Source organism: Podarcis bocagei (genome assembly GCF_964188305.1).
Source record: "Podarcis bocagei genome assembly, chromosome: 4".
NCBI lineage: Eukaryota > Metazoa > Chordata > Lepidosauria > Squamata > Lacertidae > Podarcis > Podarcis bocagei.
In genome coordinates, this window is record NC_138128.1 from 43726657 (window position 1) to 43746862 (window position 20206).

Below are 20206 nucleotides of genomic sequence, written 5' to 3' on the forward strand. Positions count from 1 at the left end.
CCCCCGGCCCATTTCCTTTGGGAGCAGTTTAAAGTCTTGCCATAGCCTCTACAGGAAGAAGAGCCACAGTGATATGGAGTGGCTTCAGGGTTTATTTAAGAAGAGACCTTAACAGGGAGAGTGTTGCCCGATGGCGAGTGCCCCTTTAATTAAGCCCCTCCCCATCATTTGCTCCCCACAGACAAAACGGCATTACGACATCTGAGGAAAAAACGCTGTGGAGCAAGTGGGAATAGGAGAAAAACAAGCAGAGGCTTCTTCGTTTGATTGGCCCATGTCCTTTAAGCGCTGGCAAGGATGCTGTTGAAATGTCTAAGTCTACGGATTGCGCAGGTCACAGGGCTCTGGGTCTTCCTGGCCCACAGTAGCTTGTTCTACAGGATATTCTTTGCAATTGCATTCAGGGTCCTCACTTTAGCCACATCGGCCACCTTGATGGAATATTCAGGTGTGGAGAGGTAGGCCCCCATGGTAATGTAAGGGTTTCTAAAAGAATACCAACAAGTCTTTGGTTACTGTCTGGAACCTGGACCTAGAAGAGCCGGAATGAGAACCATCCTAAGTCCTACCCACTGGGCCATAATCTGCTGTCATATTGCCTTTTGGGTGCTACCTTAACCCATTGCATCTGCAACTATGAACTACAGACCCAAGTCTATCCCTAATGCAACAATGCCTGGCTCCCAGCTAAATGCACCTGTCAGGTTCCAGTGCCCCAAATGTTCTTAGTCAAGTTACTACCCCAAACGGTGGAGCTGCATCGGGAGATGGAAGCAAGGCTTGGGCCCCTCAGTAAGTCAGGATAGAAACTTGCTCAGTTACCTGAACTTCATTCCTGAGTCTTTGAGTGAGCGCGCTGAGCAGTGAAACTCAGAGGCGCCAGAGCCTTCTAAGATTCTCTGCAGGTTTCTCTCGGTTATGCCTCCCCCTGGTGGAGAGAACCCATCACTCAGTCACAAACATAAAGTTAAGCAGGAATAGACAGAGCTACATTCTGGGTCATTAAATAGATGGGGGAAATCCCTTTGCTCTGAACCAGAGGCTAATCTTTAGGGTCAATGCAGGCTGCACTTGCAGCTCTGAAGCAGGTAGAGCTCCTAAATATGCCTCTGGAAGGGAGCAGATGCCCATCATGTATTATCTTATCAGTTTAGCTGCTGATTAGCACTGCTTTTGTTTTGCCTGACAGTTAGTGATCACTCAGGAACACGATAAGGAAACATTAGGTAATGTTCCTTGATGCCTGGAAATCTTTGCCTTCATAATGCCATACCTATAAGAGTTTGAGGAAGGGACAGATAGGTAGAAGCAAATTGAATTTGGATTGACAGAGGCAAAGAGTCTACAGCAGCAAGTTAAGCAGGTAGGGGTTGTGTGTGGGTATCTACACTATTCCTTTAACCTAATGCAGTTTCAGCAGTTGTGCCATCCATCTATTTCTACTAAGCTCTGTCTGTTTTTATATCTGCAAATAAATAAATATTATAAAGTCTTTCGTGCACTCTCATCCAAAGGGAATTACACCCTAAAGCTCTGTTCCTGGACTTCTTGCCACTTGGGCAAGTGTGGCTGCCTAACAACATGCTTGGTTGGTGCTAGAGTTCTGATCTATGCCAACAAGTGGTACTCACTGCAGAGTCTTACCTGGCACTACAACAATCCTGCCCTTAGCCTGAAAAGGAAGACAAAATGGGTTTAGTGGTCTTGCTTATAGGAGAAAACACACCAAATGGGTAGCACAAATATTCTGTTAAGGAAGATGTAGAATGTATTTATTTGCAATATTTAATTTCATTTTTTAATGCTGCTTTTCAAATGGTTTGCTCCAAGTAATACTGTCACGTTGAGTTTCTTACATGCTCTAGGAAAGTATGCTCCCACACTTGTCTATCATTGTGTATATTTCACCTCTGCAAAGTCAAACAACTGAGGATCTACCAAGTTTCACCTCCATCCTCGGATGGTTGAACTTCAGAAACTATATGCTGCCATATCAGTATCAGCAGGACTGCTTCAACTTCACCCCAGTGTTAGAGACTGGAAGCAACTTTAAAATAACTAAGCGACTCCTGCGTTGTCTTTTGTCTGTTGTGCATTCTTCTGGACAGGTGTGAGATACGGGTGTGCCATGCGCATATTGTGTACTTAACAGAGAAGAAGGGAGCTAATTTACTGCAGTAGCCTATGGGAATTAACACAATACTGAAAGAAGCTATTGTATCAGAAGGTGCAAGGCACAGTTTCTGTATATTCAATAGGGAGGCCAGTTTTCACCCTGAATCGTTGAAAAACCCTCACCCATCTGAAGACCATGAAAGACTGCTAGCTGACATTTCTCTGCTCCCACCACACTCTGTCCAGTTCCTTGGATAGCCCACTCTTAAGTAGGCAAGAAAAGTGTATCAGTAGAGTTACAAATTTGGGAGAGATGACACCTCACCTGTTCTGTCAGTCGTTTTATCAAGGGCAGCCCCTCTAGAACAGTGCTGTCACAGCCACTAGTCAGGACCCGTTCAAAGCCCATCGATATTAGCGTTTCCAAGGCTGCCAAAGGGTCATAGACCATATCAAAAGCTGCTGAGAAAAATGGAGCATGTCAGTCTTTACTGCCAAATGTTCTGGAAGGCAAATCTACTGACATATTCCAGGCTTTAGCCTAGTCCCAAATCCCTGGTAGGCAGTCCTAATATGTGCAATTCCCAGAGTACATTCTCATAGTGCCCCCCACCTCACCAAGGTAAGGCCATTGTGCCTGAGCCTACAGCCTGCAAGCAGGCAGTCCGGCTTTCATTCCCCACTCCAAGCTCTGTAAGAAGAGTCTGCTGGACCTGTCCAATGGCCTATCCAGTCCAGCATCATGTTCTCACAGTGGCCAACCAGATGCCCGTGGGAAACCAGCAAGCAGAAACTCACCTCTGTGGAAGGTGACTGGCAGAGGGCGGGAAGCAGCTGCAAAAAGAACAGATCCCAGATGGTTAGTATACCTTTGCTTAGGGGTTGGCTTTGTGAAGGCAATGCTTCTGCTACTGGTCCTGGAAAGAAAGGAAACTTCTCCAGATGGTTCAACCAAGGTGGCTGTAGTCATCTGACACCATTTCTGCAATATGGATTCATCATCCTTTCTCATTTCCACTAAGACTGCCCACTAGCTAGCTCTTTGTATGGCATTTCTTTTCACATTTTGTGTATCAAACCCCTCACACATGTTGGGCTTATGCACTTATTTTAAAAAGTAATCCTGGTGTAGACTATAGATGTATCCACTTGTTTCCCTAGGTAGCCTGTGGAATAATGAACCATGGAGTGAATGGATACTGGCTTCTGGTTAAAATAGTTTAGCTGCTGTATTTCAGCTTGCCTCACAGAACTTTCCCCACCTTTCCTCCTTCTGTGTGCTGTTCTGGGGGGGGGGGGACATGCAGGAAGAGGACAGGCTTCACCTAAAGGTAAAGGTAAAGGTACCCCTGCCCGAACGGGCCAGTCGTGTCCGACTCTGGGGTTGCGCGCCCATCTCGCTTAAGAGGCCGGGGGCCAGCGCTGTCCGAAGACACTTCCGGGTCACGTGGCCAGCGTGACAAGCTGCATCTGGCGAGCCAGCGCAGAACACGGAAATGCCGTTTACCTTCCCGCTAGTAAGGGGTCCCTATTTATCTACTTGCACCCGGGGGTGCTTTCAAACTGCTAGGTTGGCAGGCGCTGGGACCGAGCAACGGGAGCGCACCCTGCCGCGGGGATTCGAACCGCTGACCTGACGATCGGCAAGTCCTAGGCGCTGAGGTTTTACCCACAGCGCCACCCATAGGCTTCACCTAGCTAGAGCCAATTTTGGGGGGCATGCAGGGAGAGGACAGGCTTCCCCTAGCAAGACTAATTCTTCTTCAGAAGATATACTGTCAGTTTCAGTTAAATAGAGAAAATAGCTATTAATTATTTTCTTTGCATTTTTGAGGGTCCAGAAAAACCATAGTGTTATCATTCTTTCAAAAAAGTTTCCTATTCTTCTGGATAATTCTTCCTTCTGTACAGAACTTATGGCTGCCTAACACTCTCTCCATCAGAGCTGCACAGTGCCCCTTCTTACAAACAAAGGTCACTCATCCCAACCATTACAGCGTTTGGCTCCTGCTTTATCTGAATAATTCATTCATTTATGGAATGACCTATGGAATGTCCTCCCTCTAGAGCAGCCTTTGTCAAATTAGCTGGGGCTAATGGGAGTTATAGCCCCAAACATCTGGAGGATACCAGCTTGGTGTAGACTGCCCTAGGAGCACGACTGGTGCTAAAGCGCTGTTGTCATGGAATTATTAGCTGGTGGCACTGTATGACAATCACTACTCAAGTACCAAATAAGCCCTTTGAAAAGTAAAGCCTGCTCACCCAGCAGTGCTGTGCAGAGCTCTGTATCCACACGTCCATCCTCAGTCAAGGCTCCAAACACCAACCCATCAGCCCCATGTTGTTTGGCAAGTCGGATGTCTGCTTTCATCACCTCCACTTCTCGGTCAGAATAGAGGAAATCCCCCCCACGGGGGCGGATCATCACAAATACAGGCACCCTTATACACTGCTTCACCACTTGCAAAAGGCCTGCAGACAAACATGTTTGGGACATGGTGTCAGTTTTGTACTGGATTGTTCTATGAGTTGGACAAGAAGTGAAACCTAGAACATGGTACGGAGGAACTTAGGAACATAGCAAGATGCCTCATACAAAGGGAGACCACTGAGCCATCTAGGTCAGTTCTGCCTATGTCTGGAGTAGCCAACAAGATGCCCTCCAGATGTTGGTGAACTACAGCTCCAATCAACTGACCACTGACCGTTTAGGCTGAGGCGAGTTGGAGTCCAACAACATCTGGAGAGCCACACGTTCCCCATCCCAGAGCTAGACCATCAGCACTGGGTCTAAGAGAAGCAAGGGAGAAGAGAACAGGGCAGATGTCAAACCCTTTTTGCAGACTTTGGGAGAAGGGGCTGCTGAAGGAGGGAAGGTGAAATAGGGTGATTAAATAACAGCCTGTCTTGCAAAAAGACCAGGAGGTGCTGATGACACAGAAGAACACAAAAAGAGCAAGCAGAACAACAGGTATTTTCTTTCTGTTCCAGGAGCAGAGGGCCTGGAGGGCAGAGGTCCAAACATTTCTCCACATTGCTTGGCTGCTCAGTACTGCTACATCTTGCAGAGAAATGGTGGATTGGATCTTGCTTGTATGTGCCAACTCACCTATAGTAGGTGTTGTTCCTCCTTCCATGAGGTTGGCACACAGTTCAAGGCGGCCAGCACCTGCAACAGGGTCACACATTAAACCTCTGAATATAAGTGGTTTGCAAGATTTTAACGGAGATCTACATTATGAAGAAACCATGTGGTCCTTGCTATAATCCAACAAGGGAAGTTCGCCCAGCTCCATCATTATATGTCTTTAGCTGCTAGGCAAAAACCTTCCTCTAAAAGCAGGCCTTTGGCCTTTAACTATCTGCGGCCATTTAGAAGTGGGTGGGATTTTTTTTAATTATTCCCTCCCTCCTCCCCTTGGTTTTAATGTATCTATGTTGGGTGTGTTAAGGTATGGGGGTGCTGTTTGTTTGTAAGTAGCAACTAACAAATTTAAGTAATAAATAAAATAAACCAATGGGTAGGAGTGCTGGAAATTTTCGAGCCAAGAGTGAGATTGGTCACCTGTATTTAGCTTATCCACATAGACTTCAACCCCTACTCATGCAGTAACTAAGAAAGAAAATCAATTAATAGGTGATTTGAGTATCTCAGCCCATGTTTTATAATGCACTGCAGCAAAACAGAGCAGGACCACTTAAGTAGTTAAGGCAGCTGAAGACAAGGCAAGTTGACATTTATTCATTTATTCATTTAAATTTGCAGTTTACCCTACTCTCAAAGGCTAGAGTAATTGGGTTGCAGGCAATTAAAATACATAAATGCATATCCTGAATCTATGTGTCACTAACCTAGATCAGAACTTTGGAAGTCTTTACTTATTGACCAGTTTATAACATTTAATATCCTACCTTTCAAGCCTAAAAGGGTTCATAAAACAGTTTCACACTGCTTGGGGAAGTGAGTGTGCCTCTCTTTTCAATACATATAGCATGTGTACCCAGAGGTGTCCTGGCCTAGAAAGACCCCTCAATGATCCTTAAGTATTTTCATCTTCCATCTTTTTTATGGGATTACCTCCTCTCTCTGCATTCACAGCAGACTCCACAGAATCAACACATACTTCCATGAGAAAGCCATTGGCCATTCCTAGAAGAGAAACACAACCAGAGGTTATGGGGCAATCAGGCTCTGTCTCAGAGACAAGCTCCAGTGCTTTGTCTTTTAATTGGCTTCTTTCATCTTGCTCACCCAAGCACATCCACAGCTCTCAGAAACAGAAGCTTCATAGATTCCCCATCACCAGCAACCTTAAAAAGCCTTAACCTGTCAGTAGCTGCTTTAAAGGGAACACACAATAAGAACAGAAAACTTGTATCACCATGCGAATTTAAAGAAGAAATCAAGCTTGATCTGTATCAGCTCAAAACAGGTACAGAAAAAACACATGGGAAGTTGAACACTACTTTTGCTGTAACTCCTGATCCCCTTGCCTTCTTGCTCTCCCTGGATCTTGTTCTCTGTGTTGCACTGTCTGAACAGATCTGTCTGTCTGTCTATCTATATGTTTATATGTTTGTTTATTTATTACCAAATAAGTCACTTTTCAGCCTGGTCTCCCAGAGTAGTATACAAAATTAAATAGTAAACATAGAATACCAAATAATTAACAAAAAAGCAACTGTGAAAGTGGCACATACAAAAATCAGCAGACTAAAAACCTGAAAATTCTAAAATATTTTAAAAGACCTGTGCAATTAAAAAATGTTTATCTGGCACCAAAAAAGAAAAAAAAGAGAAAAGAAAAAAAAGATCAGCACTAGGTGAACCTTCCAATGGAGAGAATTATAAACCTCCGCTATCCCAAGTCTTCATCAGCTTCATTACTTACAGGGGCACAGGAGAAATTACTTAAAGGGGCACAGGAGAAATTAATACACTGGCAAGTTTATTCAGTAAGTGGTCCTTAATGTAACTGCATCATTAAAAGAGACTCTTGAACCTGATTTCTGCAGATTAGCACAAATCTAAAGTAGAATAAGGGTTTGAAGGGGGGGCTCCAATTTGGAGGATTCAAGGATATGTCACAGCTCCGCGGTAGTGCCTTGTATTCAGAAGGCCACAGGTTCATTTCCCAGTAAGTCCAAGTAGGGCTAGGTTGTTCCGTTTGAAACCCTGGAGAACTGCTGTCAAGTCAGTGCAAGCAATACTGAACTAGATGGCTCTATGGTCTGACTCACTTTAAAGTAGCGTTCTACATTCCGAATAAAAAGTCTGTGCTAGTGATCCAGATTTTTCCTCCTTTCAGAATACTAAATTGAGTAGGGCTGACTTCCCTTCCACCTTTCTCCATATATTTCAGAGGATTCAGGTTCTCCAGCAGGAAGATGAAGTTGAGATGCGTGGGAACAGCTGACAGCAAGGCCAGCCTGTAACTTGCAGAGTCTCCCTTAGGCAAATGCAGAACTTACTCTAGAAACTCCAACAACAGATGGAACTTTGGCCAGTAACATAGTGCATTAAATGTGCATTCTGTTCTTGACGTCCTTTGTTATGCTTTGTTTTGAAATCTTTTAAGGTAATGTTTTAGTTTCCTATTAACTCTGTCGCTTTGAAGGTATACTTTATATTTGTTTTTATTCCATTATGTTTTATTCAGGATTGCTTTAATTGATGCTTCAATGTAGCTTGTAAAGCGCTTCAACTCCCCCCTTAAAAATATAGAAATTAAATAAATAAATACGCAAACAAGCAAGCAAGCCCCAGTGAGTGCAGGCAAGATTGCAGTCCTCAGGCCTATAGCTAGAACCCTGCAGACGCTCACCTGAGAATAAGGACCCCTTTGGACTCAATTGGGTTTTACGTTTTAAACACAAAGGCCTGATATGTAAAAATGCCAATAAAATCTATCCCACTTGGTTTTGTTGAATGCACATTGCGGTCGTGAGTGTGCACAGGGCACCCCCCCCCCCGCCCCAGAACAACAGTATTAAAATTTCTGGCTCCTCTTGCATCTGTGGAGGGGGAAAGGGAGGCCTTGAAGCCGCCCGGATTTCCGCCCCCGCCCAAGGGATTCCTCGGGATCCCCGGCGCTTCCTTCCGGCCGTCCCCCCGCCCACTCACCCTCACACCCTTCTGCCAGGCCCTGCTTCCGGTCCCATCTCCTCATTCCGCCTCGGGGCCGCTCTGGAGGCGCGGCGGATGTCGGCAGTTCTGCGCCAAACCAGCCCTGAGCTGAGGAGGAAGCCCCGCCCACCCCTGGGGCCTCGGCTCCCGCGCGGCGGCAGCGGCGCACAAGCAAGAGGAGGCGCCGTCCTACCTGTCACGTGGCGTCGCGGTCACCGAGTGCGCGGTCGCGGCGTTTCCGGAAATAGCTCGGATTTCTTTCCGTGTCAAGAGCGAGTCGCTTCCGGGTTGCAGCTTGAGGAGCGATGCTCTTGCGGGCGGCACTAAGAGGGTCTCGGTTCTTGCTGGCCCCACGAGGAACGGGGTCCCCCGGCCAGGTACTCCAGGGGCGGCGCTTGGTTTCCATAGCAACGGGGACCGGGTCAAAGATGCCTCTTTATCGGCCGAGGGTTGCAAAACGAAGCCACCCCCGGCGGCTCCTCGTTTCTTAGCCTTGCGAGCAGGCTGAGTACCTGCTATCACCCTCGCTAAGACACGCTGCTGGGGAAAATGCCAGGAGTTTCCGCCCTTATGCATCCTTTGCACTGTGGGAGGTGCTAATCAATGCTACCTCATTTCTACGTGGGGACCTCTAATTATGGGGTGATATTCAAAAAAACTACAGACTCTATTGCCTGCACCTGTCACAACCAGACACGTTAAAGGGGGCAGACTGAAGACTAGGAGTTTCGGTGACTGCCAAAATATTTCACTTGTATAACCACAGCAAGCCCTCAACCTATGCAAGCCCTCAAACTATGCGGGGTTACATTCCAGGAATCATGCCTAAATCAAAATTCACATATCATCAAAACACATTAGGTTCAATGGCAGGTGGGATTGCCAAAGTCTTTTTCCCTGGACGCTTGTCCTCTTTTTAATTATGTTTTAATTTGCCAAGCGCATATAGCTAAATGTGCACCAGTTAAATGTGTAAGTCTCTCTCTAATTTTAACAATAGGTGTAATGCTTCATAGTTTTAAGTATTTTAGTATAGGCTTTTTTTAAAAAAAGAGTAGTGTCTACATGTTTTAAACAAATAAAATAACAATTATGAATGTAACATCACATTTTATTACATGGTCACAGGCCCTGTAAAAACACGAACACTTTCCCCTCCATATGCTTTCAGCATTTAAATAGCATATGAAAACCCTACTGGATCACACTTAGAGTCCATGGAGTTCAACCTCTTTTTGCTAATGGTGGCCAGCCAAGTGCTTCTGAAGATTCCACAAGCAGAACGCTTAAGAACATATTGAAAATAAAAATAAGTTTTGCTGAGCATCTCAGTGAATAGCTGTTGACATTCCTGTTGTCCAGTTTTTTTGTGCTTGCACCATTGATGATCTGGTCCTTTATCCTTGTCCTTGTATTTTGTAGAATAATGTCTGGCACTTAATACAACCTTTCTGATGTAGTGAACACAGGTGTGAACTCTTTACGGCAAAGAGAGTTCATTCATCTTGAGTAATGCTCCTCTTCCATGTCATGAATTGCAAATGTATGTTTAGTGGGGTGGCATAATTATAAACAGCCTCCTCACTACCTTCTCTGTCCTCAGCAATGTCAACGGTGGTGGCAGCTCCCACAGAGACGGTCACAACACAGTGTAGTGTCAGAAGTTGCTTCCCATCCCAGAGTGGTGGTACCACCTGTCCCCAATGCTGTGACCAACCGGGCTGTAGGGCGCTGGCTTCTAATATGCAGTGGTACTGTGGCCGGAGCTGTGGTGTTGGGTGGTGTCACTAGGTAAGGAAAATTAGCACCTCCTCTTCAAGCCTTTGCTATATTTTATTTACCTTTGACACTATGGTTCTCCAACTGTCATAGATTGTATCTTTCTGCAACCAGCAGAGATCTTCCTAGGGGCATTGCTTCCTCTTGGTCATGCCAGTGTGTGGGCCTAAACTAACTTCTGGTATCTCTCTGCCCTTTGAATGCCTGTGTCTACGCTTATTTTATAAATGCATTGTAGATAAACAATGCAGGCAGTAAAAGAAAGGTGGGATTAAAGGGTAACAAATAAATACTTTTTGTACTTACAGTCATAACAACCTTTTGAGGTATGGTAGTTAATTTAGACTATTTCAGAATTTAAAAGGTGTGATTGCATATATATTTGCATCTAATTGATAACCGGTATGTTTGTGTGTAGTCAGACTTTGCATCTGCATTTGTGTCTGAATTTTCCCATTGTGGCTTCATTCTGCTTTTCTAGATAGATGGATACACATGCACACACCATTATATCCCACATTGATAGCATCTTCCCTCAATGGTGTGTCATTGCTGTTCTTTCCTTCTCAGGCTGACAGAGTCTGGGCTTTCAATGGTTGACTGGCATCTTGTGCGGGAGATGAAGCCTCCTCGGACACAGCAGGAGTGGGAAGCAGAATTCCAAAACTACCAGCAATTCCCAGAATTTAAAATGTATGCATGGGTTGAGCTAAAGTTCCTAGAGACTAAAATTAAATTTGGGGGGGGGGGGGAGAGCCTATTCTACTATCCCAGCAAAAGGGAAATGAGAAAAAAAGAGTATCTTGAATGCTACTTCTTGATAGAACTTGTCATGGAAAGGGGAATGGGCAACTACACCTTACTGCAGGGTTTGTTGTTGTTTTGTAAACCTTCTCTCTGAATCTAACAGCCTGAACCACAACATGACGCTGACAGAGTTCAAATTCATCTGGTACATGGAATATTCACACCGAATGTGGGGACGGCTTGTTGGACTGGCTTACATCCTTCCTGCAGCTTACTTCTGGAGGAAGGGTTACCTCAACCGGTCCCTGAAGGGTCGTGTCGTTGCCCTCTGTGGACTTGTCTGTTTCCAGGTGGGAAAGATCACTGGGATCTTGTAATTGTTAAATGAATCATTAAATTACTCTGCCCAAGATAACTGAGATAGAACACGCTCCAGGAGCTGATTTGTATGTGATCGTAGGTCTCTGGTGCACAGAAGCTTCAGATCATGGTGCTTGGAGTGTTGTTAGATCTTAGTTCCTTGAAAGAGAATGTACATGATATTGGCAAGAGCAAAAGTGGTCTTAGTTTCATGCCTCTATGGTACTTTTTCTTTGTTTTGGCAGGGCCTATTGGGCTGGTATATGGTAAAAAGTGGATTAGAGGAAAAGCCAGACTCTCATGATATCCCACGGGTCAGTCAGTACCGTCTAGCCGCACACCTGGGCTCTGCACTTGTTCTTTACTGCTACAGCCTGTGGACTGGACTCTCATTACTGCTGCCGCAGCACAAGGTAAGCAAAAAGTGAGGCAGACTGGGGGCATGTATTGAGTCCCAGTTGGGCCAAGAAAGCCTGTACACCAATTGCGCCTTTGGAGGGAGGCACACTGCCACTGTGCAGACCAAACTGCCACTGTATCCTACATGTGCTCAGCCTGGAAGAGGAAAATTACAAATCTTGGGAAATGTCAAAGAGATAACGTTCCTAGAAACACCACCAAAGCTTACCAGTCAAGAACTCTGTTAGCACTGACACTCCCATGCATAGAGGGAGCCAATGAACTTGCAGTGGGAGGCACACACTCCTGCATCACATGCAAAACTAGCGCCTGTTGCCAATTCTCATATTAGGTAGGGTTTCACTTCTCAGGTAGGGTTTCCAATCCCTTTATGGTGATCACAGCCACTGCTTCGGAGCATCACATGAAAAGGGAAGAAAGGAGAGCCCACACAACACTGCACCCTCATAGTTCACTTGGTAGGATGGCCTCTTAAGAGGGTAGTTATTTAAGAAAGCATAGCAGGAGAAATGCAGACTGAGAAGAATTCAGCCTGGCATGAGCTATTCCATTTCTTACAGTGCAGTCTGCCACAACTTCCCCAGTTCTAGCAAGGCCGCATCCTTGCCACAGAAGATATTGCCATGCACTTTTGCCCTACACATCCAGGCAGTAGATGCTTCTGGGGCCTGTGGATCTGGTCTTGGGGATGGCGACTTGACAATAGGATTAAATCAAGCATGCAGATGCTATCTGGCTGCTTCCAAGAACGCCTGGTGATTTCTATAAAATTTGGTAGATTTGGGTTCATAGATATAATTGGATGTAAGCCATGTCCATTAAGGGCTGTGCAGCATAACAGCTGAGTGAAAAGAGCAGAAGTCCTTGCTGCCTTAGCCATTGAGAGTGAAATAAATACGTTCCTCTTCTGTCAGGAGTCTTATTGGAAACGTGTATATATGCTGAGCCTATGGAACACTAGTTTCCTTTGTACATACTCCCTTTAGAATACCGTATCTTTTGCACCATAACACTCACTTTTTTCCTCCTAAAAAGTAAGGGGAAATGTCTGTGCGTGTTATGGAGGGAATGCCTACGGGTGGCATGCCTACAGATTTTCCTCCTCTAAAAACTACGTGCGTGTTATGGTCGGGTGCGTGTTATAGAGCGAAAAATACGGTATATAAAAAGGCCATTGCATATTCTTGTGATCCTCCTGTTTTGACAGTTACCAGAAACCCGTCAACTCCTGCGCCTAAGAAGGTTTGCTCATGGAACATCAGGCCTGATCTTTCTCACTGCCCTCTCAGGTAAAAGTCCCTGTCACTTTTGCACCAATCTCTTTCTTTTGAGAAGCAATAGACAGCATGGTCATGGATATGTGTTTCTTGCTTCATTTCCCATTGGGAGGGTCTAGACTTTTTCAATTCCAGGTTACTGAAATGCTTCCTCTTCATGCTGGTCAGACAACATCACTGGGAACTGTTTTGTGGCCTTGAGGGAAGGACCTAAAACTCTCACCATGATGGTTTTTAGGTGGCTTGTTCTATTACATTCATATTTACAAGTGTGACAGACTCTCTTCTCTGGAACTCTAGGGGCATTTGTGGCAGGACTGGATGCTGGTCTTGTATACAATTCATTTCCCAAGATGGGGGAACGCTGGATCCCTGATGATCTCCTTGCCTTTTCCCCAAAGTTGAAGAACGTATTTGAGAATCCCACAACCGTGCAGTTTGATCACAGGATTCTGGTATGTTTCTTCCTCTTTATGCTCTTAGATAACACCTCTTTTTTAATTGGTTGCCGTTCTTGGGTTTGTGTTCATTCCAGGTGGCAGTGTAACTGGGAATGTGGGAATGCAGGCCCCTTAACTCAGAGTAGAGCACTTGTTTGCATGCCTAAAGTACTGGTTTCCATATCCGCTGTCTCTAATTAAAGGGTGCAAGTTACAAAGGGGGGGGGGGTTAGTCTAAACATTAAGGAGAACATCATGATGACATGAGTTTTTTGAAAGAGGAGCAGACTGTCCCAGAAGTGATGGACTCTTTTTCAGAGGCTGGATTGTCAGGGATGCTGTAGTAGTGAGGTTTGTGCATTGCCTTTGAACTAGATGACCTTTTAAGATCCCTTCCAACTCCACTTCTAAGCCCTTTGTTGTCATTGCAAAGCTTCTCTGGTTCCCTCACTGGATATTTACTCTTTTCCCTTTAGGGAGTTTCCTCTGTTGCAGCCATTACAGGTCTGTACCTGTTTTCCAGGAAGATTCCTCTCCCACGGAGGACAAGGATGGCAGTTGCTTCCTTACTGGCTGTGGCATACCTCCAGGTATTAACTATGCCCTTTAAAACACCCTTTTAATTGTCACTTAGTAGTGTCCTCTGATGGCATAGCAGGTTTCCCCTTCCTTCCAGGTAGGTGCCTGCCTTCTCGTCACTGATAATGCTATCTTGGTTGCTGGTCTCAGGCATTTAAAACTGAAATTGGTGGGGACCAATTTTTATTAATTTATTTATTTGGCTTTGACGAACAAAGGGGGGAAATAGAGCTGCAGTCGTGCTCTTCTGTGGAAATATTGCACAGTGCTATGGTCACTGCCCTTCTCTGCCTTCTGGGTTTAAACTGAGAAGGCAAAGGGGGAACATCAGTACAGTTTCATTAGCATTTTATCATGAAGCACTATGACAGCTACCTCATCCTGTAGCAGTGGGAGAGAGACAGAACATATAAAAATCCCCATACCAATTGCTTATGAAGCTTCTTGTGTATAATTCTGTGCTATAAGAATACGATGCAGATGTATTTGCACATACTTCTACATTTCAGGTATACTGGTAAGCAAACTTTGCTTACGTCTGTAACTTCATTTTATTCTTGCTCCTCTGCAGGTTACCCTGGGCATCAGCACACTTCTCCTATATGTCCCAACTCCTTTAGCAGCCACTCATCAATCAGGTTCCCTGGTACTGCTCAGTGTGGCGTTGTGGCTGATGCATGAACTGAAGCGGATCCCGAAATAACCCTGCTTCCCTATTTAGCCAGCCTCTGCTAGTGCTGAAGGTTCACGGTTGCTGCCTTTGCCCCTCGTGTGGTATGTGTTAGGATATTAGATGTTAGGATATTTCCGTTCCACCTTAAAAGGGAGCAGGCTTTGTGGGCCCATAACCTTGTTGTTGGGAAACTGCCAGGGAGATATTGTCCATCATGGCCCCAAGCCGGCTGCCGGACGTCCATCGATCTCCCGTAGACAGGCAGAACCAGCAGCTAGCGACACGAAGCCTCAGAAATAGATTGGCTGCATTCCGGGGCTTGTGCACACTGATTATCAGCAGTGACCACAGCCAGAAAGCTTGCACCGCAGAAGAGCATATTTTACAGACTTTATTTAGCGTTGAACAGAACAAAAGAAAACATGACCGTTCTGTGTCAGTGGCTCTGACCGACTGAAATCGAAAGGAACAGCAAGCATAAACATCCTGTGAACAGGACATGCGCAGACTCTGTAACTCACAAAGCCTGCTCCCTTTTAAGGTGGAACGGAAATATCCTAACAGTATGCTCCTCTTCCTGAAAGCCTTAATTTGAACAGAAGGCGAGGCTGAGCAGCACCTTGATGTCATGAGTTGAAGTGCTTTGTTGCAAAACTTGGGGAACATGAATCACCATCCTTTGCTTAAGGTGTGATGTTGACAAGGTGGGCTCTGGCAAGAATGATGGTTGCTTGAGGTGTGTCTCGCTTCCTGCTGAGCTATCTGTATGAGGCTACAGCCATGAGCCTTTTACATTCTTTGTAGGCTTGATATAGACAATGGATTATGGGGTGAGTGGGCCTAGAAATTTGGATGAATAGCAAATGAAGGCATTTCAAAACTGTATTATAAGGGTGATGGGTGGCCTAGTTTGTGGATTTTCTTTAGCAGAATGGGGTTTGAGTGCAATTTTTTGCATTAGAATATTGAAATGTGCACTGTAATTTAACCATGCAGAAGACCCACAGTCCTTTCCTTATTTAATAAAAAAAGTTTCTCAATATTTCTCAATATCTCAGTATTTTAAAACTGACTGTTCTTACAATGTCCCTATGCAATGTACCTTCATAAGAAACTGCTGCAGCAAACCAAAGGCTCCATTAAGTCCATCATCTTGTTCTCAGTGGCCAACCAGATGCCTGTGGTAGCTTTCAAACAGGCACATGAGTGGGTTGATTTGGAACACGTTTCATTAACATCAATATCCACAAAGGATTTTTTCTGGGGAGGGTGGGGGGGAGTAAATGCTGCAAATGAGTAAATAAACATAACTAGCAGCAGAGAACATATCTAACAATTCTGGTGGATCAGGTGACTTCCTAGACTTGGGTAGACCCCTGAGAAACTTGTATTACACATTTATCCCTTTCCTTCTCAGTGGGTTGACCTGCTACAATGTGTAGATGGCTTTTCACTCAGTGCTGATTCTTTCCTGGGCAGTGCTGCTACACCCAACTTCACAGTCTCCCACTTTGCTTCATTTCCCTAAAAAGCCCTATCATGTACCCTACAATTCAGAGTTGTACTACACTACTGCGGTTCCCTACCGCTGCCTCCCAGCAAAATGAGCCTAACATGGAATCAGCCCCAGCCCAGCCTGCTTCAATATAGGTATAATTATGCAAGATTGGCAGCAGAGTATCCTTTAAAGTGTTTGCAGATGCTGGGAGGGACATTTTTTGCTATGAAATGTGACTTTGAAAGATGATGGACTACTTACTGTCTTTGCTGCTACCTTTTTCTTTTATACATTACTTGCCAGTATTGGATATCTGACTTGTTTTCAGTGGGGTAGCATTCACTTCACTAGTAGTGAAGACCGGCATTAAAGGCTTTAAACCAAACCAAGAGCGGAGACACAGGTGTTTCACTCAAGTATTAAATTGGCTAGATCTAGTTTCCTTAATGTCATCCATTGCTTCATTCATTAGGTAGAAATTCATTAGGTAGAAATCAATGAATGCGCTTAGTGAGAGCCAGGATACTGAGAGGGGATGGGTGTCAGAAGAAGGAACTGATACTGGTTTCTATGTAGTAGTAATGTTGCAGTAATGCAACATTTTTATACATAACATCATATTCGTAAAATTTTCTGATCAGCTTGTTTTCTGTACACCAGTTAGAGGAGTTTTTGTATTTTTTAAGAGTTATAGAAATGGCCTAAAATGGATAGAAACTCTGAAAGGTTGGAGGGGTAAGTCTTCTCACAAAATCAAGGTGGAGATTGGTGCCTGCACATTTTTGTTCATATCTGGGTCTACAAATTCTATAACCTTTCTGTAGAGCGGGGCGGGGGGAATAGAAACCTGTAAATCTGGTGATCATGGCTCATTAGAGGGAGCAACTACCCCAACCCCGGCGGACGCCTATACGATGCCCTGGCCTGCAACGATTCGAGTAAGATTCGACCTGCCTTCTCCGCTCCTCACAATACACCCTCCGAGGCAGCAGGGGGCGGTACGACACAGGCAACTCCATTCGGAACTGAGGCTCCAAAATACGGGGTCGCGAAGGGGGAAAAACACCGGGAGGGCGCACGGAATTCTGATTGGTTGCGGACCGGGCCAGAAGCGAAGGAAGCGACCGGCGGAGGGGCGGAGACTCACTCTTCTTGCGGTCTCGGCGGCGGCGGCTTCTTGTCCTTCATCCCGTCGGTCGCTCCCAACCTGCCTCGCTATGACGGCGCACAGCTTCGCGCTGCCGATCATCCTCTTCTCGGTCTTCTGGGGGCTCGTGGGAATCGCCGGGCCGTGGCTCGTGCCCAAGGGGCCCAACCGCGGGTGAGGCTCCCCGCCCGCGCAGCCACTGCCTTCCCGATCCATCGCAAGGTCTCACGGTCGCCATCGCCAAATAGATCAATATATGCATTGTGATCTATAATTGCGAGGGAAGGGTGGTGGTGGTCCCTGCTAAAGGCTTTGAGAATATCTGTATCTATATCTAGATAGATAGATAGATAGATAGATAGATAGATAGATAATGTGAGAATGACCTATATATCCAAAAAGATCACTATATAGAGATACTGATATATTGGGAGATGACATGACACACACAAAGACTTTAGCAGGCACCAGCACCCGCTTCCCCCGCAAGTGAGACACTCGCAGGCTTTCCTTCTCCGCAGCCGCCTTTGGCCTTGAAGGCGGCCTGATCCACGGATGCTGTGAATGGGACTCCGCATCGCTTCAGACTGCCAAGTGTGTGTGGGGGGGTCACATTTATGAATGCTCCCTCGCGTTGGAAACACCAACGACCCTGCAAATAGCAAACAAGTATAGCAGCCAAAGGGCTGGGCTAAGGTATTTTTCTCTTATGAACACGGTATATAGGAGTCGGGGTGTGGGAGCAGGGAGGAAGAGCGTTGAGGAGTGCCTGATCTGGGAATCCTTTCTCCTGTGTGACCCCCTTGATTGTTTCAGTAACAGCACAATCCTATCCATGTCTACTCAGAAGTAATTCCTAATATATTCAGTGGGGTTTACTCCGAGGTAAGTAGGGTTAGGATTGCAGCTTTACTCAATCTTTTTCCTTTTTCATTTTTTCACTTCACAGAGTGATTATTACCATGCTGGTGACCACAGCCATTTCCTGCTATCTCTTGTGAGTATTGCGTAGGGGAGATAGGTTGTGGGTGTAGGGCTGGGTTGTACCCAGCAGGAAATCAACCACCCTCATAACTATCTAACTGGCTGCTTCCTGAATATTGGGAATCTAGGAAGGAATCCCAAATAGAAGAGGCTCTCCTGTATACACCACCTTGGAGATGCTCAAGCCAGGTCCTTATTCTACACATAGGTGCATAAACAGCCTGCCTCTCTCTCATAAAATAAGCTTTTGGGTAATATTGGATCATGGTACACTGTATCTTCCAATATGTCCTAGCATCATTCATGCATGATGCTCCCGGGACCCCATATATGAACAAGGAGTGGATTTTGCATCCCATAACAAGCCTTAGACAATCTCTGATCATACACCAAAGCACTAGATTGTTCTAGCTGCCCTAACATCCTGTCTGGCTCAGCTGTTATGCTAAGCTAGACACTCTCAGGCATAATGCACCAGGGCAGATCTTATCTCCTTGTAGTACATTTAAATAACTACAAGACCTTGCTCCCTAGATTCTATATCCCTCCTACAGTGATACTGTCCTCTTTATAAAAATAACTGTTACTTGCAAAAATGACCTAGCAGTTATTTGCAAAATATGACTTTTTGTATTTCAGCACTAGTGCAAAAGGAGTTGTGATCCGGTTTTTATGTCTCCTTCCTATCTTTCCCTTGCAGCTGGCTTATAGCGCTCCTGGCCCAGGCCAACCCACTGTTTGGACCCCAGCTGAAGAATGAGACCATCTGGTATGTGCGCTTCCTGTGGGAGTGAACTGGACCACTATCAACCAATTCAACAGGTACTTGCTCTATCCAGCGCTACCTAACCTACCTTACTAACACACAAATACATTAGATGCAACTCATTAATAGCTTGTAAGAAAAAGGAATCTATTTGCTTCCAGTTTACAAAGATTCCCTTCCTTGGTTCCTTGCCTGACTCACCTGTCAATGGCATAGCCCAGGGATGGGGAACTTATGGTTCTCTAGATGTTATTGGATTCTGACTCCTATTAGCCCAAGCCAAGGGATCATAGTCCAGCCACATGAGAATCATAGGTCCCATCCCTGGCTTAACCAATAGAACCAGAAAGGTACCTGTAATCTGTCTCCAATAGTGTTGCCACTCTGTGGTTCTATAGGACAGGTCACTTTCTCATTGTCTGTAAAAGGTAGCTATGGTAAATCTCACTGAAAGGGCAACAGGTTGATTGTTCCCAGATATCTTCTATCCTGCTGGGGTAAGGTGAATACTAAGAAATCTTTTTCTCTTTTTCCTAGGCTTCCTTCTGATGCTAGATAACAGCTCCACCCCTTGTCCTTTCCAGTACTAACTCAACGGATCTTTTGTTTGCACTCTAAATTTCCCCACAGCAGTAGGGCCAGGACCCAAACATATGAAGTGACCATATCACTTGTTTAGCCATCTCCCACCTGTTTTAATTGATGCATCTTGGTGGCATCTGCTCTTGGGTTTGATGTTGTAACTAAATGTCCCTCTCTTGGCAGTTAGGGAAAATGTTTGCATTTTGAAAGTCCTGTAATGAACGCTAAGACTGAATAATTGCTGATGGAGCTCTGGAACACCCTCTTGGGCAAGATACAAGACACCTTCCTTACTTTTACATGGTGATGTTCGCCCAATAGATCTGTTCTCTCCCTATCTTTGTCCATTAGCAGTGAGGCTGCTGCACTAAGATGCATTTGCCTAGAATTCCCCCTTCCACTATTATTTATAATGTTGTGTATTTGTATTTATTGAGTGTAAACTGGTATCGTGAAAATAAATTTTTTTAGTATGTGAGCTTTCTTTGTCTTCTGTTAAAGAGATCTGATATGGGGCCCAGAAGTGCTTCAAAGTCAGCTAGGGTAATACTCCAGCTTCCATCCGTAGCATCTAACTGGTATTGGGCTGGAATCAAAATTGGTGTGTGTTTCCTGACAAGGAGCACTTCAGTAAACTATCCCGGTGGTGTAAGCAACTAAGCCACTGCAAATTTCCAGACTAGGATTTATGATAGCAACCCTATTGTGT

The 20206-nt window shown here is 45.2% G+C and overlaps 3 protein-coding genes across 7 annotated transcripts; 2 read left to right on the forward strand and 1 right to left on the reverse strand.

The window, feature by feature from the left end:
- Window positions 1–72: 72 nt before the first annotated feature.
- On the reverse strand, window positions 73–8508 carry CUTC (cutC copper transporter). Of its 5 annotated transcripts, none has more exons than XM_081191130.1 (9): window positions 8439–8508; window positions 6197–6268; window positions 5228–5287; window positions 4381–4590; window positions 2914–2949; window positions 2441–2577; window positions 1645–1672; window positions 823–928; window positions 73–486 (listed from the first exon to the last, which is right to left on the reverse strand). In XM_081191130.1, exons 2-9 carry the CDS (start codon window positions 6264–6266, stop codon window positions 375–377), a joined length of 759 nt encoding a protein of 252 aa, XP_081047256.1. In that variant the 5' UTR covers window positions 6267–6268; window positions 8439–8508; the 3' UTR covers window positions 73–374. The 5 variants fall into 5 exon arrangements, with proteins under 5 accessions (XP_081047256.1, XP_081047253.1, XP_081047254.1 ...); XM_081191127.1 differs by lacking the exon at window positions 8439–8508 and adding an exon at window positions 8243–8418; XM_081191128.1 differs by lacking the exon at window positions 8439–8508 and adding an exon at window positions 8243–8416 and having other exon boundaries at window positions 2441–2574.
- On the forward strand, window positions 8482–15562 carry COX15 (cytochrome c oxidase assembly homolog COX15). The gene is made up of 10 exons (XM_081191120.1): window positions 8482–8622; window positions 9849–10036; window positions 10595–10717; window positions 10935–11121; window positions 11377–11544; window positions 12759–12840; window positions 13129–13283; window positions 13745–13858; window positions 14419–14625; window positions 15085–15562. The coding sequence occupies exons 1-9, from the start codon at window positions 8551–8553 to the stop codon at window positions 14548–14550; spliced, it is 1221 nt and encodes a 406-aa protein (XP_081047246.1). The 5' UTR covers window positions 8482–8550; the 3' UTR covers window positions 14551–14625; window positions 15085–15562.
- Window positions 15563–17086: 1524 nt separating this feature from the next.
- On the forward strand, window positions 17087–19975 carry ATP6V0E2 (ATPase H+ transporting V0 subunit e2). The gene is made up of 4 exons (XM_081191138.1): window positions 17087–17339; window positions 18115–18162; window positions 18850–18971; window positions 19453–19975. Exons 1-3 carry the CDS (start codon window positions 17236–17238, stop codon window positions 18941–18943), a joined length of 246 nt encoding a protein of 81 aa, XP_081047264.1. The 5' UTR covers window positions 17087–17235; the 3' UTR covers window positions 18944–18971; window positions 19453–19975.
- Window positions 19976–20206: the final 231 nt, after the last annotated feature.

Coding starts and splice junctions, on each gene's coding strand:
- COX15 (XM_081191120.1), top strand. CDS start 8,551: ATGCTCTTGCGGGCGGCACTAAGAGGGTCTCGGTTCTTGCTGGCCCCA. Junction 8,623..9,848: donor GAACGGGGTCCCCCGGCCAG/GTACTCCAGGGG, acceptor CTCTGTCCTCAG/CAATGTCAACGGTGGTGGCA. Junction 13,859..14,418: donor TGGCTGTGGCATACCTCCAG/GTATTAACTATG, acceptor GCTCCTCTGCAG/GTTACCCTGGGCATCAGCAC.
- ATP6V0E2 (XM_081191138.1), top strand. CDS start 17,236: ATGACGGCGCACAGCTTCGCGCTGCCGATCATCCTCTTCTCGGTCTTC. Junction 17,340..18,114: donor CCCAAGGGGCCCAACCGCGG/GTGAGGCTCCCC, acceptor TTCACTTCACAG/AGTGATTATTACCATGCTGG. Junction 18,163..18,849: donor GCCATTTCCTGCTATCTCTT/GTGAGTATTGCG, acceptor TTTCCCTTGCAG/CTGGCTTATAGCGCTCCTGG.
- CUTC (XM_081191127.1), bottom strand. CDS start 8,288: ATGAGGAGATGGGACCGGAAGCAGGGCCTGGCAGAAGGGTGTGAGG. Junction 5,288..6,196: donor TGTGAATGCAGAGAGAGGAG/GTAATCCCATAA, acceptor ACCCTGTTGCAG/GTGCTGGCCGCCTTGAACTG. Junction 2,950..4,380: donor GCTCTGCACAGCACTGCTGG/GTGAGCAGGCTT, acceptor TTCTTTTTGCAG/CTGCTTCCCGCCCTCTGCCA.